Source organism: Peromyscus californicus, unplaced genomic scaffold (assembly GCF_007827085.1).
Source record: "Peromyscus californicus insignis strain IS unplaced genomic scaffold, ASM782708v3 Scaffold_11__1_contigs__length_118956290, whole genome shotgun sequence".
Lineage (NCBI taxonomy): Eukaryota > Metazoa > Chordata > Mammalia > Rodentia > Cricetidae > Peromyscus > Peromyscus californicus.
Genome location: NW_026294402.1, coordinates 118,081,430 through 118,108,716, shown reverse-complemented (window position 1 = coordinate 118,108,716; position 27,287 = coordinate 118,081,430). Strand labels below are relative to the sequence as shown.

Sequence of the window (27,287 nt, the reverse complement as noted above, 5' to 3'; positions counted from 1 at the left end):
ACTGACTGATCCTTAAAACACATTCTCCCTTGCAGGGCATGGTGGCGCATGCCCTTAATCCCAGCACTTGGGAGGCAGAGGCAGATGGATCTCTGAGTTCAAGGCCAACCTGTGGTGATACACTGTGTACCCCAATAAAGCTTGCCTAGGGATCAGAGGACAGAGCCAACCACTAAATTAGACATAGAGGTCAGGCAGTGGTGGCACACACTTTTAATTCTATCACCCAGGAGGCAGAGATCCATCTGGTTCTCTGTGAGTTCAAGGCCACACTGGGCTACATGAAAGAAACAGAACCAGGCAGTGGTGACACATACCTTTAATCCCAGGAAGTAATATGGCAGGGCAGAGAAAGGTACATAAGGTGTGAGGAAACAGGAACTCGCTCTCCTTAGACTGAGGATTTCGTAGAGATAAGAGCTAGTGGCTGGCTGTTCCGCTTCTCTGATCTTTCAGCTTTCACCCTGATATGTGGCTCCGGGTTTTTTTTTTTTTTTTTTTTTTATTAAAAGACCATCTAAGATTTGAATAACACCAACCTATTCTACAGAATGAATTCCAGGATAGTCAGGGCTACACAGAGAAACCCTGTCTCGAAAAAAACAAACGAACAAAATCAAAACAAAACAAAGATAAACTCCCCTATCCTGCTAAGAAATAAAGCATCCCTCTTTTAAAAAATAATAATAAATTAGAAAAATAAGTGAGTGCTTTAATAATTGATACACTATACAGAAATTCTTTTTTGAATGGGAAATAAGTATGCTCTGATGGGGAAAAACATCAAAATATTCCATTAAATCAAAAAAGCAAAAGACACATGTAATATATGTAATATTTATAAATGAGTGGCCAAGCTGGGCACAGTGGTACATGCCTGTAATCCCAGCACTTGAGAGATGGAGGCAAGAGGATTAGTTCAAGGTCATCTTCTATTACACAGTAAGTTTAAACATAGCCAACCTTTCTCCTCCCCGCAAAAACAGACCATTAAAACACACATATAAGCCAGGCGGCAGTGGCGCACGCCTTTAATCCCAGCACTAGGGAGGCAGATCTCTGTGAGTTCAAGGCCAGCCCGGTCTACAGAGCGAGATCTAGGACAGGTACCAAAACTACACAGAGAAACCCTGTCTTGAAAAACAAAAACAAGCAAGCAAACAAACAAAAAAGGTCACACACAAGGGGCGGATAAGCAATTATTTTTTGTTTTGGAATATGAAAAGAAACAAAAGCCCAGGAAACGATGGAAGGTGGGGGACGGGAAGGGAGATGTACACTTCCTGTACTGCTAATGAGTATTCAACAGGATGGCCATGCTAGCAGCATGCACAGGAGAGTGTAAATCAATGTCCTAACAGGCACATTCTTGTTGTCACTACGAGTCCCATATCCTCCCTATGCACATGTACTATATCCCCTTATAAAAAGCAAGTGCCTTCTCTCCCCACCCTCTTCCCTTCCACCTTTACTCAGAGGCAGCCTCTGTATACTCCCACCCCCCCCCAATAAAAATCTCACATGAGATCTGTTGCATGGTGTGACTTTGTGGTGTTCCTTGGGTTCAATTGCCAAGATGCCTTCCATCACTTAAATCATTATAGATGGGATGAAGAAGAGACCATTAAGAAGACCCAATTCCAAATCAGAATAAAGAAGTCCACACCTATAGAAAGCAAATGAACTTCAAAATGCCAAAGACAATGAGGGTGTGTTCATAGCAGAGAGATGTCACTCAAAGGGAACCATGAAATGTTTGTAGACCAGACTCCCATCTTACTATGTAACCCTGGCTGGGCTAGAACTCACTATATAGACCAGGCTGGCCTCAAAATCACAGAAATCCACATGCTTCTGCTTTCAGTGTGCTGGGATTATAGGCACGCACCACTACACCCGGCCCATTGCAACAAGGAAAATCAGCTGAGGCTGAGGGCCAGTGCTAGCTCAGAGCCCTGTGTTAAGGAAGTCGTCTATAGATGATGTTTAGGGCTAAAAAAGGAGCTCATTATAGTTCAATGTTTAGTGCACATGAAGCTCTGAGTTTAATATTCAGTATGATAAGTAAAAAGATGTTTGAAAATATGAAGTTGAAATGAACTTTTAGAGAAAAGAACAAATACATGGACCATCAATAAAGGAAACAAAAAGACATACTGAAGGATACATTTCAGACAAGAAGATTATATCAGATGTTAAGATTAGAGATAGCAGGAGGGATGATGAGGAAAGGCATTGGCAAACACAGTTCCAGTGCAATACCAAAAAACATGCCCAGCCCTGAAATTTGACAGGCTGAGTCCAAAACTGATAAAGAAAAACAAGGGTATGATAAAAGCCAAATTCTCCTGAAGAAGGAGGACAAAGAAGAGGACTTTCCTCAAAGGACATCAAGATTTGTATATTAAAATAACAAAGGCTGTAAATAACTAACTAGCACAACAGAAAGCAAGCCACTAATGTATGGAGTAGAGATTCTATGACCAGGGTAGGGATCTCTATCTAGGGAACGTGACAACTTACAGCAAGCCACCAATAGATGAATAGAGATCCCACCAGCAGACCCTAGTGGATGTAATACAGTGACTTATGGTGAGGACACCAAAGATCAGTGGAAAGAGGTCCAAGTTGCTCAATGATGGAATGGAGGTATGAGAAACAATAGCCACAAGGGGAAGATTAATTTTTATTTTATTTTATTGTGGTGTTGAGGATTGAATCCAGGGTCAAGTACATACTAAGCAAGTACTCTACCACTGAACTCCATCTTCAACCCCAAGTATTAAGTTTTATTATATTAGATTAAGGATTTCTGCTCATTGAAAGATGCTGTAAGTAAAAGATAAGCCACAAATAAGGAAATACTTGCAATATATACAACGAAAAAGGATTAGCATGAAAATTTTTCAAAGGTGGAGAGCTACTGTGCAGCCATGGCTATATCACCCAAGTTCTGCAAAGGAAATTCCAGTCCATATAATGGAATGCCACTCAGCAATGAAACAAAAAGGTAGTTCCATGTATCAACCATGCTGAACCTCAAAACATACTGGGTGAGGAAAATATTATAGAATATGTGTAATATAATTCTAATCACTGAAGGGTCAAATGCAGAAGAGCCAAGCCATGTGTGTTGTTTTAAAACACACAGAGAAGTGGAATTGGGCAGTGAGATGGCTCTGTAGATAAAGGTGCTTTTCATACAAGCCTCATGACCTAAAGGTGGAAAGAGAGAACTGATTCCACAGAGTTGTCATGTGACCTCTGCATGCATGCCGTGACACAAGCACCCAGCCCCACAATCATACATACATACAACAATAATACATGCAATAATGTCAGAAGTGATACATTTGTAAAGAAACTAAGTAATCAAAAATGTTCAACAGGAGTTATCTGGGGGATGGGTGGTGGGAAAAGGGCGATGTGACTGGCAAGGGCATCTTGTGTACACCTCGGTATATCAGTAATACAACACTTTACCTCCCATACTGACCTTGGAAGCACGGATGTCCATTTTACTTTTTATTTTTTGGTTCTTAGAGAAAGGGTCTTTCGATGTAGCCCAGGCTGGCCTCAAATCATGATCTTCTTGCTTCAGATTCCCAAATGTATTGTAATAATATATTCAACATATTCCATGGAGGAAAAGCATGCACATATATCTTTGAGATAGTTTCTCTATATGACCTAAAATTCACTATACAGCCTTGGCTGGCCTCAAGCTTGTAGCCATCCTCCTGCCTTTGCCTCCTGAGTTCTAGGATTACAAAAGTATGCCACCCTTTCATACATCTTTTGAATGTTATGAGGAACATCATAGGCCAACAGGAAAAAAAATCAATGGATTTACAATGCTGTCTTCTGCTCTGATACACAAGTATCAGGGTGACGTTAGGGAAGGATCCAGCCAAGCTTAGGAGCACCATTTACAAAGTGACAAATCTGTGAGATACTACAAAAAAGCCAAATAACATCACAACACTCCTCTTTCATTCACAAGTGAAAATCAGATGCACTGAAAGCTGGATTTCATGTAAGCCCAAAACATTCCACACCAAATTGAATGAAAAAAGGAAATAAAAAAAGGAAAGGAACATGACTGTTCCTGGTATGGTGGAGGAGAAAGTTTGTTATAGATAGGTGGGAGAGCACAGCCAGGGGCAGAGACACTTGTGAGAGTCCAGAGTAGACATTACCAGACTGAGTTGTCCCATGGGGGTGTGGCGGGGAGTAAACCAGATGCAGGAGCTAGGAGGCCCAAAGGTACAAAAAGAGAGTAGGTAACCAAAATGGTCAGATTATATAGGGAAGAGCAGCCCAGCTCCCTGGGCTGAGGAGTGTGTGGGGTGGGGTGGTGGGGGTAGGGGTGGTATGCCAGCTGGGAGGGCTCTGTAACAGGCAGGGACTGAGGGACTGCAGGAAGAACATGCAGCAAGGTCCACTTTGATATGTTAAAGAGGCACATCAGCATTTGTCCCAGATTTGAAACCTAACACAAATGATTAAGAGGTTTGTTGTATAAATGACCTCACATTGTAAAGGCCTACAATGGCTTCTAAAGTATATCTGAAAAGCAGAATTTTTTTTACACACATATTTACCTTGATTCAAAACAGATACCTGTTTCCAGTCACTGCTTGTGAACAGAATTCTTTTGCAAAGTACTACAAATGTTTACTTGTGCAGGCCCTGCACCTTGCGTGGGCAGCACAATAGAGCCAGCCCCATTGGCAGAGGTGTGGGCAAGCCAGCGCCAATATTGTTAGGACAGAAGAGCTGTCCCATTATTCACCTGTTATGTGGTGGCATGGGCAGGAGAGAGATGTCTGTGGTCCTCTTCCCCCTACACCTCCCATCAACCCAGGCAGGTGGGAGAGCTGACCCTGAGGTCATAAGCAGGAGAGCTAGCCCTGCCCCTCATCTGCTGGCAGCACTCGGGACAATGGCCCCTATTCTGGGCAACACAGTTGAGCTGGCCTTGCTGATGTAGGTGTGAAAGAGCTAACCCTAAGGGCATGAAGGCAGGAGAACTGGCCCCACCCCTCACTTATCACTCTAAGGGGTGAACATGCCAGGGCAATGCAGGAGAGCTCACCCTGGTGGTGAGGACAAGGGAGAGCTGACAGGCTGACCAACCCTGCCGCTACCAGGCCCAGAACCAGGGTTATAGGTTGGCCCACCTCACTGTCCACCCCATCTGTGATCTGCTGGAGCATGTGAAGTGACCAGTCCTGCACACCCAAAGCTCCAGGATTTCCACAACACAGGGCAACAGCAGGATAATTAAGAGGAGTTCCAGTGAGGGTCCAGCATCCATAGTGTAGCAGAAACCAAAGGCCTCAAACCAACCAATGAATCTTTTCAATGAACATTTACAAGTACAGATATATGGACAAAAGGGTTTACTGCATTTACTCACTATGTCAAACTACAGCTTCCATGATGAGATTTTTTTTCCTTTTCTTTTTTTCTCTTAAATTTTATTGGGGAGGGGGGCTGCAAGGGCAGAGGGCGGATACATAGGACAGGACATGAATGGGATCAAGATGCATGATGTGAAAGACACAAAGAATAATTAAAAAGAAGGTTAAAAAAAAACAGAAACAAATGCTCACCTGTGCTTTACCATCTTTTGATCATGGCAAAAATGACTAAAAAATCTTGCATAGAACAAGTGCATGACAGCATGCTCTTTTCCTCCGATGTACAAATCCACAGGCATCCAGAAGTCTGCCAGTGCTGGGCTGAAAGGACTAGGAGAAAAATAAATGGACATTTAAAAACCTTATTTGCCACAACTGCATAAATTAGACCTATTGTAATCTGCATATGCCTTGAAAAGAATTAATGTCAGAAAAAACAGTGACTTTCTTTTAATAAGAGAAAAACATATACAATAAGTGAGAAAAGAACCAGTGTTGACTGGCTCTACAAGTCATCCACTTACCTCTATGCATGGCTTGTGGCACATGCACATTCACACACACAATAAATAAAATAAATGTAATAAAAATGCAATTTTTGAGCCGGTAGTAATGATGGTGGCGCACACCTTTAATCCCAGTACTCAGAGGCAGAGGCAGTCGGATCTCTGAGTTCAAGGCCAGCCTGGTCTACACAGTGAGTTCCAGGACAGCCAGCGTTATTCAGAGAAACCCTATCTCAAAAAACCAAAAACCAAAACCAACCCAACAAACAAACAAAAAAAAAACCAAACCAGTAATTTTTGTAATAAAACAAGAACAAAAGAAAAATATACCAGCAACAAGACATCTCCATGGGATGCTTATTTGAATAGTTAGCTTTAATTTTTATTATGACTAGACAATAGAAATTTTTTTAATTCTCACCAATAGAGGGCAATAGTAGCATTTATAATAGAAACTAGCATGGCAGTAAATGTCATTCTAAAACAGAAATTCAGTCTTATTTTTAAAAGTGTTTTGAAATAGCCAGCAAGAGTTCAAATATGGTTTACTGAAGGAATGAAACTAATATGGGGCCTGTCAAAATATCCCAGTAACTTCCCCATCTACTACTTCTTGACCAACAGGGTTTTACCAAAGGTCAAGCTTCCTCCTACTCCTAACATACACAGAGGGGAAGGACTCCCCAGGTCTTCTATTTGCTGGCTGCTGCCTTGGGAAAGAGCCATTGTGGCTGGGAACAGACCTCTCTGTTCCCAAGGCAACCCTTTGTTTGAAGTCAACTGAGGGAACTGTTGGGAATCTCCACTCTGGTCTCACTCCTCCCATTCCAGACCCCGCCCATCAGAAAGCCTGCCAAGGGTCAGCTCCTCCCTGGGGGATGCTCAAGACCATGATGACAGGTATTTAAGACCTGGTCGCCAGCCCTGCCACGTGATTTCTCTCCTGCCTTTCCAAGGGTCATCTGAGAACTGCTTTGCTCTGTTTATTAAATCTGGTCTTATTAATTTGGTTTGATTTGGCTTATTTCACTGGCTTACTGCATTGGCAATAACCAGAGATCCAATACTTATCAGGAACTTTTGCTTTGGAGGATCTGTGATCCCTGGTTTCAAAATTTCAGAGTTTTCTCCCCAGTGCCAGAAAGTACTTTTCCCCTAGCATGCTCTTGGCTGGCTAGTTCTGAGACTGGACAGAGACTGCAGGTGGCAGGTCAGCACAGGGCGCTTTTGCAGTTACTACTGTGCCAGCATCTCATAAAATTAAAAATAAGAAAAAAGCAAAACAAAGCCACCCAAATCACCAAACAAACAAATAAATAAACCTCCAACTACAATGGTTTCTTAAAGAAATTGAACACTGCTGGGCATAGACCTTTAACCCCAAAACTTGGAAAAGAGAGGCAGGCTGATCTCCAAGTTCAAGACCAGCCTGGTCTACATAGTAATTTCCAGGACATCCAAGGCTACACAGTGGAGCCCTGTCTCAAATTAAAAAAATTAAAAGTAAGTAAATAAATTCAACTGCTGTTTCATGCAAGAGTAAAGCCAAAGTTGAGTTTGGTATTTATCTCACAAACAAGTTTGGGATAAATGAGGTCAAATGTTCAGTTTATGTTCTACCTTGGACACCTCTCTGCTGACTAGACACAGCATGCCAGGAGAGATGTGAAGCCCTGTGCTGTTCACAGAGGAGCCACACAGGGCTCAGGACAGCTGGGAAGCAGCAGGAAAGGGAAAGCCTCCTTTACACTCCTCTATGGCTCACACGGAGCTGCTCTGAAGTTCCCAGTCTCCTTGTATCCTTCCACTTACTCAGGATCCCACTCATTTCTGAAATGAACACAAATCATAGAGCCATAACTCTGCTATTCAGAATGTGGCTTGAGCATTTGTCTAAACAGAAATATGCCACTCTGCTGCTAGTCTAGAATAGGGAGTACTTTCTTTGCCTGTTTTCAACATAAGATGCCATTCTGTAGAACAAGATCCCCTGAATTTACACCCCCCTGCCTCAACCTCTGGTGCTGGAACTACAGGCATGTACCACCACGCCCAGAATGGAAGCCCTTCATATGTGGACAATACAGTTACAGGATATTTCTACCATGCTCAAGAGCAACCTGCCAAGGTTTTCCTGGTTCTGGAATTGTTTCCATTAGCTCCCATTCCAGCTTTGCTTGGTTACTTACTGCTCTTTTTTCTTTGTTTCTGCCTCATCAAAGAAACAAACAGAGCTGAAAAATCAAACAGCACTTGAAAGTATATCATGAAAAAGAATGGTCTTAGCCTCAGTTCTCCCTGAACCCCAGGCCTGAAACTTGGCACTTTTTAATTTAAAGTCAGGGTCTCACTGTGTAGCAGCTAGAGGCCTGGAACTCACTATGTAGAACAGAATGACCTTGAACTCATAGATATCCATCTGTCTCTGTCTCCTGAGAACTGGGATTAACGATATCTGCGGAATATTCCTTTACACTATGTGAATATATGTTACTGTGATTGGTGTAGCTGGAGTTATCTCCAGTCCTGCCAGGGCCCGCAGCCACTCAGACCCAAATAAACACACAGACACTTAAATTATTTAAACTGTGTGGCCTAATGGCTCAGGCTTTTTGTTATTTAGTTCTTATATCTTAAATTAACCCATTTCTATAAATCTATACCTTGCCACGTGGCTTGTGGCTTACCAGTACTTTACATCATGCTTCTCATGGTGGTGGCTGGCAGCATCTCCTGACTCAGCCTTCCACTTCCCAGAATTTTCCTCTCTCTTTGTTCTGCCTATACTTCCTGCCTGGCTACTGGCCAATCAGTGTTTTATTTATTAACCAATCAGAGCAACACATTCATAGCATACAGATATCCACAGCAGATTGGTTTAATAAAGAAGTTGACTGGCCAATAGCTGAACAGGATAAGGTTAGGTGGGAAAGCCAAACTGAGAATGCTGGGAGGAAGAAGGGAAGAGTGAGAGGAGTCACCAGTAGACACAGAGAGAAGCAAGGTGGGCATACTGAGAAAAGGTACCAACCCATGTGGCAAAGCATAGATAAGAGATATAGGTTAACATTAATGTAAGAGTAAGCTAGTAGCTGGGTGGCGGTGGCACACGCCTTTAATCCCAGCACTCAGGAGGCAGAGCCAGGCGGATCTCTGTGAGTTCAAGGCCAGCCTGGTGTACAGAGCAAGATCCAGGACAGGCACCAAAACTACATGAAGAAATCCTGCCTCAGAAAAAAAAAAAAAAAGAGTTAGCTAGTAACAAGCCTGAGCTATTGGCCAAGCATTTCCAATTAATATAAGCCTTGGTGTGGTTATTTGGGAGCTTCTGGTGGGACAGAAACTTCTTCCTACAGACATCACCTCATCTGGCCAGTCTAGTCACTTTTTTTTTTTTTTTTTTTTTGACAAAGGGTCTTGTGCAGCCCTGGCTGGCTCTGAATTCTTGTTTTTCGTGTTCTAATTTTACTTTAATTATTTAAAAATGTTTGTATTTGTTATTGATTTCTAGTTCAGGAGATTTATTGATCATGTATGGTAAGAGACTAAGCTGCTTAGCTCTCCTCAATACTTTGCCCTGTCTTCCTGCAGTCCATGACTAGGCACTCCATCAGTCCCATAAGTGCAGGGTGTTCACATCTTCTTCCTTTAGCTGTTTTTTCAATCTGTATGATAGTTGAAATTTACTAGGCTAAGAAATCTAAATAAATAACAACTTAACATACTTTAGAAAAGCCTTCACCTCTGGTATTAGGGATGGAACCCCAGACTTTTCCATGCTAGGCAAAGGCTCTGTCCCTAAGATTCCCCAAGCTAAGAGCCTGGCATAAGGTGCACAGCTGACCAACAATATCCACCACTGTGTCTCTGGAACAAACTACTCTGGTCCAGCCCTTGGTATCCAGTTACTTCTAAGAGAAGAAAAAGATGGCATCAGTACAAGGGCTCATCTGCCCATCCTGTGTTCTAAATGGACATGTATACTGGGCATTCTTTCCACAGGACTTACTGAGGCATCTGGAGCTTTGCTGCGGTCCAGGGCTCCTCTGAATTCTCCTCCTTCTACTGTCTCTGGGTACCAGCTACACATACATACTATGTGGGTATTCTCTCTGCCAGCTCAGCTCCTCTCTCTATCCTCTCAGGCATGTCCCTAGCACCTCCCCTGCATATCTAATTCCATCTTGGTTTTGCTTCGTGGAGGATGCAAAGTGCTATCTGTCACACAGTAGGGACATTACCTATGAGTGTTGTGAGGGTCAGTGTATCTGAAGTAGTACCACGCAGAGTCCACAAAGGTGTCCATGGTATCCGTCTCTCTCCTAGCTGATCTCTTGCACCTGAGAAAAGAAATTTATCAATTGGTTTTTTTCTAGATTTCAGTGCAGTTTCCCACCAGCTGTCCTTCTGAGGTGTTGGGTCTCCTAATATTTCACTTCAAGCAGCATAAGTTTGAGTGAGGGTGTTCTAGGAGAGCTAGGAGAAGAGGGTTGGAGTCTCCAAGAAGAACAGAGGAACCTTCCATTCACTAAGCACACAAGAGCTTGAGTCTATTTTCAATTTAAAAATGAAAAGAAGGGTTGTGTTTTAGATCCCATATTTGTTAAGTAGTCCACACTGGCTTTATGAATATTACCGAAGGAATCAGCTCTCCCACCCCCACCTCAGGTGAGATGATCAAACCGGGCCTCAACTGCACTTTTATTAGGAGGTCTGGGTATGGTGGGGTCCCTCAGGGCAGAAGTTGTCAGAGAAGTTCCTAGGGAATCCTGTGTGTCCCCAGAGAGGGGTGCCAACACCACAGTGATTCTCTAAAGTAAAGTCAGGTCTTTATTTGGATTGCATCTTGTTTTTGACCACAGACAATAGTTTGGGAAGTAACTACAAGAGAAAGGCACCTTCTCTTCTTGCCCAACCTGCGAAAACGCTAAGGAAAAAAGAGGCCCACTACCCAGAAGCAATCACATCTGGCTGGCACTCATCATGCTCACTTCAATTAATGTCTCCTTGGGCTTGAAGACAACTAGATGTTATCACTGATACCAAGCCCACATTGGTAAGGAAGAGGTGCTTGGGCAGATGATGGGCACAAGGTCACCAGGTTGGTCTGGGTGCAATAGAACTAGGCCAAAGGTGTCACAGATGCTATCTCATCAGGTTCCCAGAACACCAGGGAATTATGAGACAGACTACCCCAAACCCTACTGTGCAGGAGGTTTCAAAGAAACAGGTCCAAGGCCTTAGAACTCAAAAGTAAATATATAAAGAAGCTGAGGCTTCTTACTTTTGAGTTAAGTAAAGTTAAGTCCCAAGGTTACTGTCTATATCTCTGTGCTGTACTGCTTGGTTGCTCACAGCCCTGGACGCTCATCAAATTCACTGAGAGAGTAAGGTCAACTCTGAGGCCTGGGCTTTGCCCTTCAGAAATTCTGTGGTCCTGTTAAGAAGCCATATTACCACACAAGGCCGCAATGCTGTACTGAATGTGAGCACTCCTTCACAAAGGGAAAGAGGAAAAACATGACTTGATGTCTGTTATTGTTTAGTCAACTGATAACAGCATCACAAAAATCACACTAGAAGCACTCTACTGATCTTAGAAAAACCCAATCCTACTTCAAAATGAGGAGAAAGATACATTGGGAATTTAGCTCAGTGGTAGAGCACTTGCCTAGCAAGCACAAAGCCCTGCGTTCAGTCCTCAGCTCAGGAAAAACAAAAACAAAATGAGGAGAAAGGAAAGAAAGCTGGTATGTTTCAGCAAAGTAAAGAATGAACACACAGGCTGTCTTTCCTGTACTCCATGATCGGTACTAAGACCTCCATGGCTATCAGAGGCTCTGTACTGGGAACACAGCAGGAGAGAAACACCCTTTCTTACTTTGAGGAAGGTCTGTGGAATAGAAATGACAGTGCAATATAATGAAAACCTGTGGTCTTCCCTCCATTGGCTCAGTGTTTCAGGGCCCGCTACAGTGGTTAGGCCAGTTCTAGACTGTTGTCTCAAAGGTTCCAAAACACCTTTGATATTCCCTTTAGGCCCGTAAAGAAGGCAACATTTAGCACCCAGTGAGAGGAGGGTGTCCTAGATACCTCAGGGTGCTGGTTCTGGCTCCTCACCTTGGGCAGGGACAGTTCACCCACTCCAAAGCTGAGGCCAGTGGGGAGCCTCCTCTGCCAGTGAAAGATGTGATGCTGGGCAAAGTCACAGGCAAGTCTTCCAGCGGCACAGGCACTGGGCCACAGGCTGCGCAGTGGACCATGGGGATCGGTGTGCCCCAGTAGCGCTGCCTGGAGATCAGCCAGTCTTTCAGTTTATCACTCGTCACGTCTCCACCCACTCTCATCCTACGGGCTTTCTCAGTCAGGACTAGAAAGGCATCCTGCCGGGTCATACCTGTGAACTGGAAGGGACGAGAGACAACTGTAAGAAAATCTCCGCCCCTGCTCAGCACCCTGTAACCACCGCATCAATGCGTGACTCTCATAAGGGTCTGGTTCTGGGCAGGGCCACATCAGGACTCCCCTGAGCCCTGGATGCATTTCTGTCCTTCCAGTACTTATCTTCATGTATGTCTGTGCATCACATTTGTGCCCGGTGCCTATGGAGGTCAGAAGAAGGGTGACAGATCCTGGATCTAGAGTTACAGATGGTTGTGAGCTGTCATGTGGGTGCTGGGTACTGAACCTGAGTCACCTGGAAGAACAGTATTCTCAACGGTTGAGCCATTTCTCCAGCTCTACCTCCAAATTTTGAAGGTATTAAAATATTTCCAATAGCCTTGAGAAGCAAAGTTGGCCATGGGCACTGTGCCCACTGTGGTGGGCAGCTGGCCCCGGTTCTGCGGCCCTCCCATTCTGCCATGCCCTGTAATACCTGAAGAGAGAATCACTATCAGTGTCTAACTACCAGTGAAGAGCTGTACGATATGCATTTTAATGACTCTTTCTTATTAGAGAATAAAAATTCAGTGTTATATCTTAAGGCAAGCAAGGGGCACTATTTGCCTCAGCTTGAAGAGACAAATCATTCTCTGTATTTAAATACTCCCGTTTCATAGACAACAGAGCTGAACATTACTAGTTCAAAGGTAGAGTTCTCTCTTCACAGATGCTCTCCAGAGGCCAAACTAATTGGATCAAGTAAGCCATAAGACTAACATTCAGAATGTGGGCACCTGGGATCAGTCCTGTTGTATGCCAGGCATCAGAGACACAAAGATAAATGTAATCTGCTCATGTTCTTAAGGAGCTCACAGTCACAAGACATGTCATGGAAAGAGAGTCCAGCCATGTTTATCAAAGTAACCTCTCCTACTGCTGATATGAAGAGTTTTATCAAAGAGTTTATTGTAAAGCGGTGGCTATGCTCTAGGGGAGAGATTCCCTAGTCTGTACTATTGACATCATGTAGTTGTGATACAAAGCATGACATGCATGCTCTCTTTAAAGTTTATCTTTTCATGTACCACTGTGCTCTGCTCCAGAAGTTCATGAAGGAAAATAGCTTTGCACCACCATCCTTCTCCACCCTTCGTTGACAGAATTTGGCCGAGTATTCAGCAAAGAGCTAGGAGATAACTCAAAAGACTACCTGTAGCTATCTGAAAGCAGACAAAGAGGATAACTAATGCTCCGAGTCCCATCCAGAGGAATGGGGGTTTCTCTGGGCCCCAGAGAGACAGCCTCATTTTGGCCATAGATATCCCCTTCCTCACTTCCTAGGGCAGGGGATCCCTTGTAACCACCCAGGCTTGGCTCTGCCGTACCTCCTGTAGGCTGCACAAATGAGGGCCAAGAAAAAAAGGCATTAATATCTTAGAACATGATTTATATTTGGAGATACAAACATGAAGTTAGGTACTGTCTCTCTTTTTAAAGGGGGAAGGCTGGTCATTATTCTCTTGTAGATGTATGATAGATAGATGATAGATAGATAGATAGATAGATAGATAGATAGATAGATAGATAGATAGATAGACATATAGACAAAATGATAGACAGTGTGGTAGTTTGAATGTAATTGGCCCCCATAAGCTCATAGGGAGTGGCACTATTGGGAGGTGTGGTCTTATTGGAGAAAGTGTATCACTATGGAGACAGCTTTGAGGTCTCTTTTGCTTAAGTTTTGCTCAGTGTCACAGTCCACTTCTTGTTGCCTTCTGATCAAGATGCTACCAGAAACATGACTGCCTACAGGCTGCCATGCTCTCTGCCATGATGATAATGGACTGAACCTCTGAAACTGTAAGCTGCCACCTCAATTAAATGTTTTCCTTTATAAGAGTTGCAGTGGTCATGGTGTCTCTTCACAGCAATAGAAACCCTAAGACAGACAGACAGATAGAAACAGAGGGGAAGACAGAAATACAGAATACCCTTATAGCTAAGTGGTCCCAAACCTGAAACACTTGGATCTTTAGGTATAATAGGACCAGAACCAGAATCAGGGGGACAACCAGTAGATGCTTCTCCAGTGATTCATCATTGGCCAGGTGTGGGACTGACATGCTGAGCCAGTAGTTCCCAGATTAGGGCTTATGTTCAAATTTCCTGGGCAACTATAACTACTCCTGATGTCTACTACTCATGTCCTCACTATCATTGATCATTAGGTTGAAATAGCTGGGTTGAGACTCAACCATCAGGTTGTTATTTTATTTGTTTTGTTTCTTGAGACAGTGTCACACATAGCCTAGGCTGGTTTCAAACTCTATGTAGCCAGGATAGACTTGAACTCCTAACCTTCCTGCCTTACTTCCCAAATGTTAGGATTATAGGTATGCATCACCACACTCTTCTGTCAAGCATCAATATCTGAAAACACTTTCCTAGTGTTCCCACTGTGTAGCCAAGTTTAAAATGAACCCTCTAAGCCAGTGCCCTCAAGTTTTAATGTGCATACAAATCACTCAGGGAGATCGTGTTAAGGTTGGGTGCCTGAGTCACTGATCTAGGAACCAGACTTTTAGCAGCAAGGCTAAAAAAAAAAAGTCAGTGATTCTCAACAGTGGTCCCTGGACCAGCAGCAGCACCAGCAGCAGCACCATGCAAATTTGCTGGAAACAGAACTCTTGGGAAGAGTCAGGATCTCTGAATATGTATTGCTAGTCAGTGTTTTAACAAGGCCAGCATGATGTTGATATATATGCTCAAGTCTGAGACTCACTTAAGTCACTTCCCACTTTAGCCTCCTACCCCAAAACTGCCTCTTCCACCACACTTTCTGGTTCAGTTCAGCACTGGTGGGGTTCGCATCCTGCCAAATGTACCAAATCAAACAAGAGATAACATTGACTAAGCCAACACAACTCAGCATTTATTGAGTTAAACTTTAGGTGCAAACAACAGATAATCTGAAGCGAGGCATCATCTTCCCCAGGAAGAAGAGGCAGCACCAGTCACCTCTCCAAGAAGTCAAAGATTCTTTTGGAAATATCATTCTCAAGCAAAATTCTCAAATGAAGTTGTTCTAGGGTTGGACTAGATTTCAAGCTAAGAAACTTCTAGGTGTTGAAGAATCGTTTTTTGTTCTGAGAAACCAAGCAAGGCTACAAGGCTGCTGGGGTAAGAGAATGAAAGGGCAGGCTGCGCTATGACTGTAAGAGCATGTCTTCACACCAATCTCAGGGTCTTGATTCACAAGTTAATTCTCAGGCACAGGCTGGGGGCACCAACCTCAGCAGATCTGCTCAGTCTCTCTGTGCCATCTGATGAAATTTCAATGACATTGGAGTAGGGCAGGCCCAGGGTTTGGGCTATCCTGGTGTCTTCTGAGCTGGTGCTGGGGATTCCTGTTCAGAGGGGAAAAAAACACAAAACATCATCTCCTCTTAAGTGCTCAAAGCAAAGAATCAGGCAAGCACTGATGCATGGTCTTAGCTTCTTGAAGAGAAGCCAGGAAGCCCCACCACACAGGGAAATGAGACAGGGACTCAGAGAGCCTGACACTAGCGCAGCTGTACACCATGCTGGGGTTATTTCCTGTAGGTCTTTTTCTCTGGTTTTTCTGATTCTTAAAAACATAGTTGCAAGCCTAAAAATCTACCATATATGCTACTGAAACTTTACATTACAGGTGTGAGGGGAGCCTCTTGAATCTCCTCAGTGGCTTCCTGTTGGGAAGCAGTGCTGACTTAACTAGCATTTTAACACCCTAAAAAGACCCCCCAAGTCTGGACACTGAAAGCTGTGTCCCTGAGATCAGAAGAACATTCTGAACAGGCATTTATTCTTCAACCCGCATATATTCTTAAGGAAATGAGGTGGGACACAAGAAAACCACTCACTCAGAGTGGGGAACCTGCTGTTCTGTCTTTAGCTGTCACGGAAGCAGGCTTTGGTGGTTCTGTGGGACAGGGTTCTGAACGTGGTACTGCTGACATGATGGATTATTCTGAGCACAGTAGTACAGGGAGCATTCTACACCATCCTGGCCCCTTCCCAGACCACTTCTTCAGCAGGGACAAACAAAATATCTCCCAAATTTGCCCAATGTCTCCTGGTGCTGACACCTCTCTCATGGAGAATGCTGGACATGACCCACTAGTGAAGGGTCACACAAGAAGGTTAAGCTAGCTCTTCTGCAAAACAGTTCCAGAGGGGTGGCTTAAGGTCCTGAGACATGTCTAAAGTTCCACAGTATAGTGCAAAGCTGTGTCATTTCCAACTGAGTTGTGACAGGAAGCACCAAGTCAAGTGAATGAATGTCAGTGGACTGAGGTGTGAGGGTGCAGGGCAAAGAGTATCAACAAGTGTTTACAGTCACAGGGGGAAAATGATGGTCATTCACCAAATTTTCAATGTCCAGCTTAGGGTGACTCAGTGACAGTTCAAACAGTACTCCAGGCTGGGTGCTGGTGGCACACGCCTTTAATCCCAGCACTTGGGAGGCAGAGGTAGGTGGATCCCTGTGAGTTCAAGGCCAATCTAGTCTACAAAGTGAGTTCCAGGACAGCCAGGGCTGTTACATGAAGAAACCTTGTCTAGAAAAACAAAAAACAACAACAACAAAAGAGAACTCTAAAATATGACATATTCTAACTGTGCAGGTTGAATGGTGAAAATTCTGCTTTATTTCTTACGTGTTTCTGCTTCTGTCCTTAGGTTTCAGAAACAACACTTTAGAAAATACTAATTACATAACTAAGGGAAATCAAGACAACAGAAAAACAATTTCCCATGCTCACCTAAAAACATCCAAATCCTTAGAACTTTAATATTGCATCAGTGATGTAGCCCAAAATGTCAAACACCCCCTTGTCTTCCCCAAACAGCCATATCAAGACTCTCTTCCTTGTTCACTCTGGCTGGCTATTTAAAACATCTTACTAGTTATAAAATGCGTGGTTATAATGGTCAGAAGTGACCTGAGTGCTCAGTGGCGGCTTTCTGCTTTGAAACCTCTTCAAAACACTTCACCAAAGTGACCTGAGGTCATTTCAATACGAAATGTTACTTGTTCTGCATGTTTGTAGCAACACGGAAAACACGATCTATCACAACAAAGGCCTGCTACTCTGCAGCATAGCTGTGATCTCCCACAGGAAACAGGTGAGAGGAGCATCGTATGTTCTGAAGGCAGATTTTAGATAGCACTGTCATTAGGTCCCCTTCCTGTTCCAGGACAATAGATGAGTATTACTTACGAATAAGACTGCTTCTAACTATGCCTCTGTATACTGCTTCGTGACTCTTTCTTGAGTAGTTCAGATTAGCCTTCTCCACAATGCTAAAGCCTAGCCTATATGGATCAGATGTACTTGGAACTCCTGTCTCTGCACTTGCTGGTAGTTTTGTGAATTTTATTTTGTTTGGTTTGGATCGGTTTTGTGAGACAGGATCTTACAGTATCCTACAACCATTTGCAGATGCAAGATTCTCTTAGCGCTGGGACTGAGTCACTAAACCTGACTTGGATTTTGAAATTAGATTTTTAGTCTGTGTTGTATTATCTCCCATATCATGTGTCCAAGTGTTCAAAACTAACACATGATCCATGAGCCTGGGCTTTTTAAATACTCAATAGCAACCAGAAAGGCATGATATACCTAATATGCTTTATGTTAAAAAATTAAAAATTGTTTTATTATTTATTATTATATTATATTATTATTAGTGTGTGTACATGTATGTGTACATGTGAACATCTGGAAGACAGCTTTCCTAATCAGGTTCTGGTAACTATACTCAGGTTGACAGGCTTGAGTGACAAGCACTTTTACACACTGAGCTGTCTCACCATCCCCACAATATGCTTTCAAACACACAGGGTTTGTTGTTGTTGTTTGTATGCTTGCTTTTGCCTTTTAAAGATGTGTTTTACCATGTTGTATGGGCTTTAAACTTGTGATATGAGATTGGAGAGATGGCTCAGCAGTTAAAAGAACTTGTTGTTCTTATAGAGGACCTGGGTTCAGTTCCCAGCACCCACATGACAGCTCACAACAATTTGTAACTCCAGTTCCAGGAGATCTGATTGCTTTTTCTGACCTCCAAAGGCACAAGGCATATAAATGGTACACATACACACATGCAGGCAAAACACTCATACACATAAAATACATTATAAAAAAACAAAAAAAACCAAAAAACCTTAAGCTTGTGATTGTCCCACCTCAGGCTCCTGAATGCTAGGAATTCAAGTGTGTACCACCATGCTTTTGAATTTAGTTCTTAACTAAATAATGATGACATAGAAGATAAGTAACTGGAGTTGCAGCTCATGGTAAATTGCTTTGCTAGCAATGTGTGAAGCCCTAGATTTGATCCTCAGCTCCAAAGAGAATGAAGAAAAGGGACACAAGTTTCATTAAGAGGCAAAACCCATCACAGAATCAATGGTAAACTCCTCTAAGTGACAGCAAGAACTGTGAGTCCTTTGCCCTTAAACCTGCATAATGCATTAGCATGGGATGACATCTAAACAGCGACATACCTATTTTTGAATCTAGAGAACCTTCTAAGTCATCCTTGGCCGTGATAACGATGGGGACCTCCTGCAGGGTGAGGATGTTCACAGCCACCACTGGTGTGAGGCAGTCTGGAAACAAGAACAGATCCATCAGCTGGACACACCCAGAGCAGACAAGTGAGAAAAACAGCCAACATCTTCCATGCTGTGTGCTAATTGCTACTGAGCTGGTCCTTTGAAGAATATTAGCAGATAATTTACACCAGCATAAATAAGAAGACTAAACAAGAATGGGAGAAAAGTGTTGTCCATCCATATACACGAAGAAATGAGAAGGATGTTTCAGAGTTCCAGACGGAAAAGCCATCTCATTACCACCTTTTACTTTTCAAAATTATCTCCAGCAGTGAGAATAATAAAACACACAAAACCTTCCTGTAGTGAAAAGAGGAGACATAAACTTCTAAAGCAAATGGATAATGTGGCTAGCAAGCAGAAAACAGCAGAGCAGAAAGCAGGAAAAGAGATTTCCAGACATGCAGAGACAGAACAGTTCCTTCCCATGGACCCTTTTCATAGGAGATAGTGGGATATGTGTGGCCTTGCAAGATGAAAGGCTAAATGGAGAAAGAGACAGGTGTAGGATCCAGGAGACAAGGACCCAACAAAGAAAAGACACAAGAACATTCAAGAAAGAAGTCAGAGGAACTTTAGACATATAGCTGAGGCGTGAAGGGTGACCAAGTCAGACCTGAACCAAACAGCATCCTGAGCATCTTTGGGAAAATGAAGGAACTAATAAGATTGTTTGAGTTTGGAGAAAACTCTATCAAGAGTTTTAAAGAGCTGACAGAATGTGGTGAGATTCTGCCAGAAATTCAAAGAACACAATGAGAGAAAGGTAGAGACACACACAGAGAAAGACTATGAATTTTAGAAAAAAAAAAAGTTATATAAGAATGAGAAAGTTAGGCTGGGCCTGGTGGTATATGTCCATAATCCCAGCCCTCTGGAGGCTGGGGCAGGATTGTGAGTTTAAGGGTATCCTGAGCTACACAGTGACTTCTAGACTAGCCTGGGCTACACAGAAAGAACCTGTCTCTAAAATAAACAAGTAAACAGACAGAACAATGTAATCACAGTATACATGACCCAGTTACAAATATTTATGAGGCAAATGACTTGCAATTTACCCAGTCATTTATTATCATGAATGAACAGTAGTGGGGAAAGAGCCATACATTTCGACATCCTCCATGAATATGTGGATTAGAAGCATAAATACCCAAAGTCCAGAGGAAAGAACAGTAACTGACAAATGCTGTAATTTGCTTGCGTTTATTTACAACATCACCATTGGTAAGAGCCATCACTGACTGGCCTTTGAAATTCATACTTAACAACACTTGTTTTAAACATTCATATAGTTATCTAGAACAGATTCTATAAGTCCTCAAATTAAAATTGGCCAAGAATCAGGATTTACATTTCAAAAAGGTAAAGGCAGGATCTCAGCTGCTGCTCCAGCGTCATATTCCCTGCCATGATGGTCATGGACTCATCATCTGAAACTATAAGCCCAATAAACAAATTATTCGAAGAGCTGCTTTGGCCATAGTGTCTTAATACAGGAAAAGAAAAGCAACTAAGATAATTCCTCAGCTTATCATGTGAAGGTGCTTTGAATTTATGGTGTCTTCAACTCAGAGATTATAATCTTTTATAACTTATTAGCTCATTAATTATTAAAATTACTTCATTTTGTGGTCCCAAATGAACTATGAGGGGGATAATGTATGACCTGGATACTTACAGTATTTAGCTTTTTAATGTTACTTTTCAACCATCATAGCTTCAAGGAATCTCAAATTACTCAAAAGGGAGCTCTCCCTTCCAACAGTTGAAACTAATTCATTCTTTCTTTCTTTCTTTCTTTCTTTCTTTCTTTCTTTCTTTCTTTCTTTCCTTTCTTTTCTTTCTTTCTTTCTTTCTTTCTTTCTTTCTTTCTTTCTTTCTTTCTTTCTTTCTTTCTTTCTTTCTTTCTTTCTTTTTCTTTCAGCAGAGTAAAAAAAATCCGAGATGATTAACCTTCATTGTCAACTTTCCTGGATTTTAGAATCACCATGAAAATATATCTCTGGGTATATCCATAAGGAGTGTCCAAAAAGAATTAACTGAGATAGGGGGGAAGACCAACCCTGAGTGTGTGGGTCTTGGACTGAATAAAAAGGAGAAAGTGAGCTAAACAGCAGCATTCACCTCTCTCTCTGCTTCCCAGCTGTCTCAGTCAGTGTTCTGTTGCTGTGAGGAGACACCATGACCACAGCAACTCTTATAAAGAAAGCATTTAATTGGTGCTTGCTTACAGTTCAGAGGGTTAGTTTTTTGTCATCAAGGCAGGAGCACAGAGACTGGGAGCACAGTGGCAGACAGGCACGGTGCTGGAGGAGTAACTGAGAGCTACACCCTGATCTACAGGCAGAGAGACAGAGAAAGACCACCCCAGTGACTCACTTCCTCCAACAAGGCCACACCTCCTAACTCTCTCAAATTGTGCCATTTCCTGGTGATCAAGCATTCAAATATATGAGCCTATGGGGGCCATTCTTATATAAACCACCACAATAACTATGGATACAATGTAACCAACTGCCTCAAACTCCTGTTACCATGATTTCTCTACTCTCAAACTTCCCTGAAGTTGCTTTTGTCAGAAAAGTAATGAATACCTGAGACATGGGCACAGAGGCCTTAAAAGCACACATGGAATTTTAACTTGTATCTTTTCTTTATTTTAATATATAACAAAAAAAGGTGAAGGCAAGGGACAAGACCTGCCTTGTGTTGGGTGTCTTCTGTCCTAAGCCCAGAGGAACCTATAGTCAGGATTGTAAAAACCTGTCTCTGACCCAGGAGACGGGGCCCACAGCAGGCTCCTAGGCAGGGTGGGTGACTAGAGTTGTTCTCATTGCACTCAGGAAACAACCACTGTCTGAAGCAGAAGTAAACTGTCATGACCCTGTCTCTCCAGTTTACATCATCCTAAACAGTTTGACAACCCAATAATTCAGATGTGAGCTACAGGTTAAAGTTCACAGTGTACAAGGAATCATAAAGATGAGATTTCTGCAGAGACATTTAATCCTTCTCCAGAGACCTACTTCTAATCAACAAGGGCGTCCTTTCACCCACATCCTCTCCCTGGCTGGCTGCAGTTTTGTGTCTAATCAAAGGTGTGTGGTCTTCTCTTTGCCAAGGAAAAGGCCAGAAGTCCTAGTGACAGCAATCACTCCGGGAAACCCAGAACAGGCAACTGAATGTTGTCAATTTTTATCCTCATGTTTTAAAATTTTAGTGCATTTATTTATTTATGGGAGATGAAGAGTGGGAGCGTGTGCCACAATATGTGCGCATGCATGTGCGTGCGTGTGTGTGTGTGTGTGTGTGTGTGTGTGTGTGTGTGTCTGTTTGTGTCTGTGTGTGTGTATCTGTATGTGTGTCTGTGTATGTGTCTGTGTGTGTGTGTCTGTGTCTGTATGTGTCTGTGTGTGTCTGTCTGTCTGTGTCTGTGTGTGTGTCTGTGTGTGTGTGTATGTGTATGTCTGTGTGTGTGTCTGTGTGTATATATGTGTGTCTCTGTGTGTGTGTAGGTCAAAGGACTTACAGGAGTCTGCCCTCTCCTTCTACCATGTGGGTCATGAGGATTGAACTGAGGTCTTCAGGCTTGATGATGATAAGCACCTTTATCCGCTGAGTCACCTCTCCAGCCCTTTTTCAGTAAAGTTTTATTTGCTGGAGGAATTAAAAATTCGAGAGATGATTCTCTATCAGAAGAAAGCTTTAAACTAATACTGAATCAAAAGGTAAAGAACTGAGCTTCTGGGCAAATTCTGGATGCAGAAAGGCTGGGACTCGGGGAAACTCAGGACAGACAACTTAATGTTGCTAGAGCTGTTTTAGCCTCAGGTTTTGAGATAAAAAAGTAAAAATTACAGCTAAGATGAAGAACAGAGGATGAAAAATGGCAGACATGTGGGAAGTGTATGGGTCTTGGGAACTGCTACCCGGATGAAGGATGTAACTCCATAAGCCTGTGCTCACCACATAGCTCACCTCTGCCAGAGACTACTGCCTTCTGCAAGGCGCTCTTCAGAGAACTGCAGCCATGTAGAAGCCTGTGGTTAGGAGAAATGGCCACATGAGAAATGCCATAAATGGCCTCAGGGGTGGCTGTGTATGCTGTCAGTTTCTCTCCTGTGTCTTGTCCATCAACCTGGCAGGATAAAACATGACATTTCATTTTCAGTCCTCCTCCTGGCTCCTCATTCCACCCCTTCCCTCATTTCCAAACAGCCAGGGCAGCTTCTGACCACAGGACCAGGAATGTATAAGAGGAGGGGCCAGGTAGAAGAACAGAAGGGGGACTCCTTGGTTAGTCCCCATTCTGCACTCAGCATCAGGCATCGCAAGATAAAGTAGAGAAAGCTTGCTCACAAAGATGCCCTCCTGGTTCTCTTCTTGCTGGGCAGTGCTGCAGTTAGGTGCAGAGCTGCTGTGCATTCAAAGAGCTCCAAAGTGCAAGAGAGATCTGTGGGCAAGAATGCTGGGGGGTGCCAGTGTGTTATTACCTTTAATGTGAAGTCCAGGTGGCAGCCTACACAGTCTCCAATCCAGTGGGCCTGCATGCCTTTTATTCCGTACCACTCTGGGAGGTCTGCCAACGCGTCCTGCATGGCCTGGGGAAATAAGAACAGGACAGGAACGTAGCAGTGCAAAGCTCACGCGAGAACAAGTGGTGAGGGGCTTGAGGTAGGAAAAGTGGGGACATGGAAGAAAGTTCTAGACATCAGACTCCTTCAGTCTCATGCCTCAGGAGAGGTAGCAAAAGACAACAGAGGCACTCAATTCACAGGCCCATCTAAGCAAGATCGACCTGATCTACCTCTGTTCAAAGTTCAAGGTTTCATGGAAGAAAGAAAGCTAATGGACAAAGACCCCAATTCACATCATTGCTGAAAGTGTTTACAGTATTCTCTTCCCCAGTTTGGGGGTCAAAAGAAGTTCACGATCTGCAGATGAGCTCTACCCCTCCCCCCTTTTCCCTCCACCTCTCCCCACTGTTCCCTGCCACAGAATATTCCTGTTGACTGATGCTAATTCCCACACAATTTTGTATCACCCTCCCACTGGGCCACACCAACAGAACCTCACCTTGTGATTATTTCCTCCTCCTCTTCCTCCTCTCCCTCCTCTTCCTGTTCCTCCTCTACCTTTGCTAGTTCTTTTTGTTTGTTTTGATATAGAGTCTTAGCCCAGGCTGACTTTGAATTTCCAATCCTCTTGCCCCCTCCTCCAGAGTGCTGAGGTTACATATTTAGCAGGCAGTGGTTTTATTTTGTTTTCTTCCCAGATTGCAGGACAAGGGTGGGAAACTCCTGGTGGAGGGGCTTAGGCTTAAAATATTCAGATGGAAATGAGGCCCAAACACTCAAATAGGAAGCAATGTGAATGTTTTCACGTGCTAATTCTGGAAAGATGCTGGCATCAAATCTAAGCAAACCTATGAATATTTTTACAAAGTGAAATAATTTTTTAAATTGGCCAAATAAAACCAATATCTTGAAGCACCAAACAAGCTCTTTTCAGTTCACTGTATAAAAAATGCATTTATTCAAGGCTAATTTTGGATAAGCAGGTCTTTAGGGAATGCTTACCCCACAATACAGCAGATGACGGAGCAGCAACACTCAGCTTTTCTTGGCCATAGCTGTCCATCCATCCCCTCTTTGTGGGGGCAGTCCTGATCTCATCTCACATCTCTACCCTTGGCAAGTAGTTCCTCTTCCCACCATGTAAACCACAGGTATAGAAATCCAGTTGGCTCACAGAATACAAAAATCTGGGGAAATGCCACGTTTTTACACACACACACACACACACACACACACACACACACACACACACACACGAGGTATGAAATCTGGAAGAGTCAGGCTTGGTGGAACGAACACACAATCCTGGCACTTGGTAGGCTGAGGCAGGATGATCTGGAGTTCAAGGCCAGCAAGAGACCCTGTGCACAAACATACACAAATAAAAGTGTCTACAAAAATCAAAAACAAACAAACAAAAATATAGCTCTCACCTCCCAAGGGAGAAGAGATGGTTTTATTTTGGAGTCAAATATGAATGACTATAGCCTAAGAACACAGATTTAGGTTACACCAAGTTCCATGTTCTAATGTGGTAAAACTTTGAGGAAGTTTTTATAGTAACAGAACAAAGAAAGCCATAAATCAAGGCACTCTGTAAAGACACTGGTGAGAGCAGCAGGCAGGCAGCTACAGCAAAGTGAGAAACCTCTACTCGGGCCTCAGAGCCTACTTGACAGCATTCTTAGCACTTTGATTGACTGGAAACTAGTGGTCTGTTTATACATTCCAAAGAAAAACTAGAATTCTGTTTATACATTGCCAAGGATTTAGCTAATGGTCACAGAGACTTTAGGTTAAGTACAGAGGGGGCAACAAATGGCTACTAAGAGGGCTACAGTTACTCCAAGAACAGTGGGTATGGTTTTGCAACATTCTAACCTCTCCACACGTCTGAAGTTCTAATCAGTGAACCTGCCTTGTAGAAGATTCAGTGGAAATATAGTTCTTTTCAGGAGCTTTCATTCACAAAAGTAAATGTGTGGAAGCGGATATGTCACAAGTTGGAAGAATGCATCTCCCTCTGCCCTGTTCCATAGACTCCCAGGCAGGGCACAATTCTGAAACTACCATTTAATAAGGACAGTTAGCTAAAACTGCTAATGGGAATGAGACATCTAACACAGCCAAACCCCGTGTCTCCTGCATGGAAAACACCATCCACCCTCCTCCCCTCATGGGTAAGGCAGCACAGAAGCCCATGAGACACCGCGCCACACTGTCTTCTCTCCTGTCTCAACTCTCCGTGTCAGTCAGTGGCTGAGATCATCAACTCTGAAGGGCTGGGCAGTGGTGAAAGGAAGAAATGTAACACACTGCACAACAGCTTTTAATAAAATGGTTTTCTGTTTCAGAGTTCCCTTTAGATTCTGGAACACAAGTGAATGAGAGGGCTCCTGGACATAGCCTAGCTCCTAAGCTGACCATATGGACAGCCCTGGGGCAAACACAGAGCTCTGAAGATCCTGTGCCAGACAGACCTCAGGCCAAGCCAGCACCCACTGCTCAATCCTCCTCCACTTGGACTGCAGAAGCTGAAAAGCCCACATCCACTTTGCTCTCCCCCTTAATGCTGGGGATGGCCACGTGACACAAAACATGAATGGAATTCTATTGGGGGCGGTGGTTCTGGGAAATTCCTTGCTTTCCAGATAAACGGACTCATTTGTGCTGCTCCTGTTGCTTCTGTCTTGAATGGAGATGTAGAATCTGAAGGGAGCTACAGTAGCCATCTAGCAACCATAAGATCACAAGCAGAAAGAAAAGGCCAAGAGAAGCACTGAGATGCTGTCAGAGCTCTTGTACCAGTTTGGTACCAGCAACTGGTTCCCATTATGTGGGAAAAGTAACTTCCTCTTGTTTAAACCACCATGACTTTGGTTTTCAGTTGCTTACAGCTGAAAGCATTCTTAGTTGGTCCAATGTCTCATCCTTATCTACACAGCTGGGCTTCTTCACTAATTCATGACAATTATACCAGGTTTTCAAGGGTCCTTCCTATTTCATTGGATCTTTAGGAATCTGGACCAAATTTTCCAAGCTCCTATATTTTTCCCTCTCCACTCAAGTGTCTGATGGCCATCTCAGACTCAAAGAACTACCTCTTCCCATTGGGACTACCTCTACCCAGGAAGACTACCTCTATCCAAGAGTGTGGTCTAACCCTGAATGTCCCATCAAGTCAGGTCTTCCTGGATGCTACCACTACCTGCATCTTCTCATCCAATAGATCACCAAGCTCAGGGGATTCTGCCTCTGAGTACTTTTCTAACGCCCTTCTACTTCTCCTAGCTAAGTCTAGATTCTGCATGTTGGGACCATTGCAAAAGCATTTGGACTGATGCCTGCAGCCACAACTATCTACTCCACAATGTTCTTATGAAAACAAAATTCTGGGGACTCCTGGGATGGCTCCATGGTTAACAGTGCTTTCTGCTCTTGAGAGGCCTGAGTTCAGCTTCCAGCATCCACTCTGGGTGGCTCACAACCATCTGTAACTTCAGCTCCGTAAGATCCAGAACTTCTGGCCTCCTTAGGCACTTGTACTCACATGCACATGATTTTAAAACTATATATAAATCTTAAAAAAAAAAAGAACTACCTCAGGTTCTGACATTACTCCTTTCTTTACAATATTTCATTATTTCATATGGTTCCTGTGCTGAAGCCAAAATTTGTCAGACTTGATCCAGCCCCTAATCACCTCTCCAGACCTACTTTGAGTTTTCCC

General features: G+C 43.3%; 1 protein-coding gene across 8 annotated transcripts in view; it reads right to left on the bottom strand.

Annotated features, from left to right (window-relative positions):
* The window catches only part of Lars2 (leucyl-tRNA synthetase 2, mitochondrial), a 183,163-nt gene that overhangs the window by 36,821 nt on the left and 119,055 nt on the right, over window positions 1-27,287 (bottom strand). For all 8 annotated transcript variants that reach the window (XM_052725662.1, XM_052725639.1, XM_052725633.1 and 5 more), the window contains 7 exons: window positions 23,474-23,581; window positions 22,959-23,118; window positions 18,870-18,974; window positions 15,611-15,726; window positions 12,053-12,336; window positions 10,174-10,272; window positions 5,619-5,756 (listed from right to left, as the gene is read on the bottom strand). In XM_052725662.1, the coding sequence (XP_052581622.1) occupies window positions 5,619-5,756; window positions 10,174-10,272; window positions 12,053-12,336; window positions 15,611-15,726; window positions 18,870-18,974; window positions 22,959-23,118; window positions 23,474-23,581 (1,010 nt within the window). The remainder of the gene's footprint in view (window positions 1-5,618; window positions 5,757-10,173; window positions 10,273-12,052; window positions 12,337-15,610; window positions 15,727-18,869; window positions 18,975-22,958; window positions 23,119-23,473; window positions 23,582-27,287) is intronic.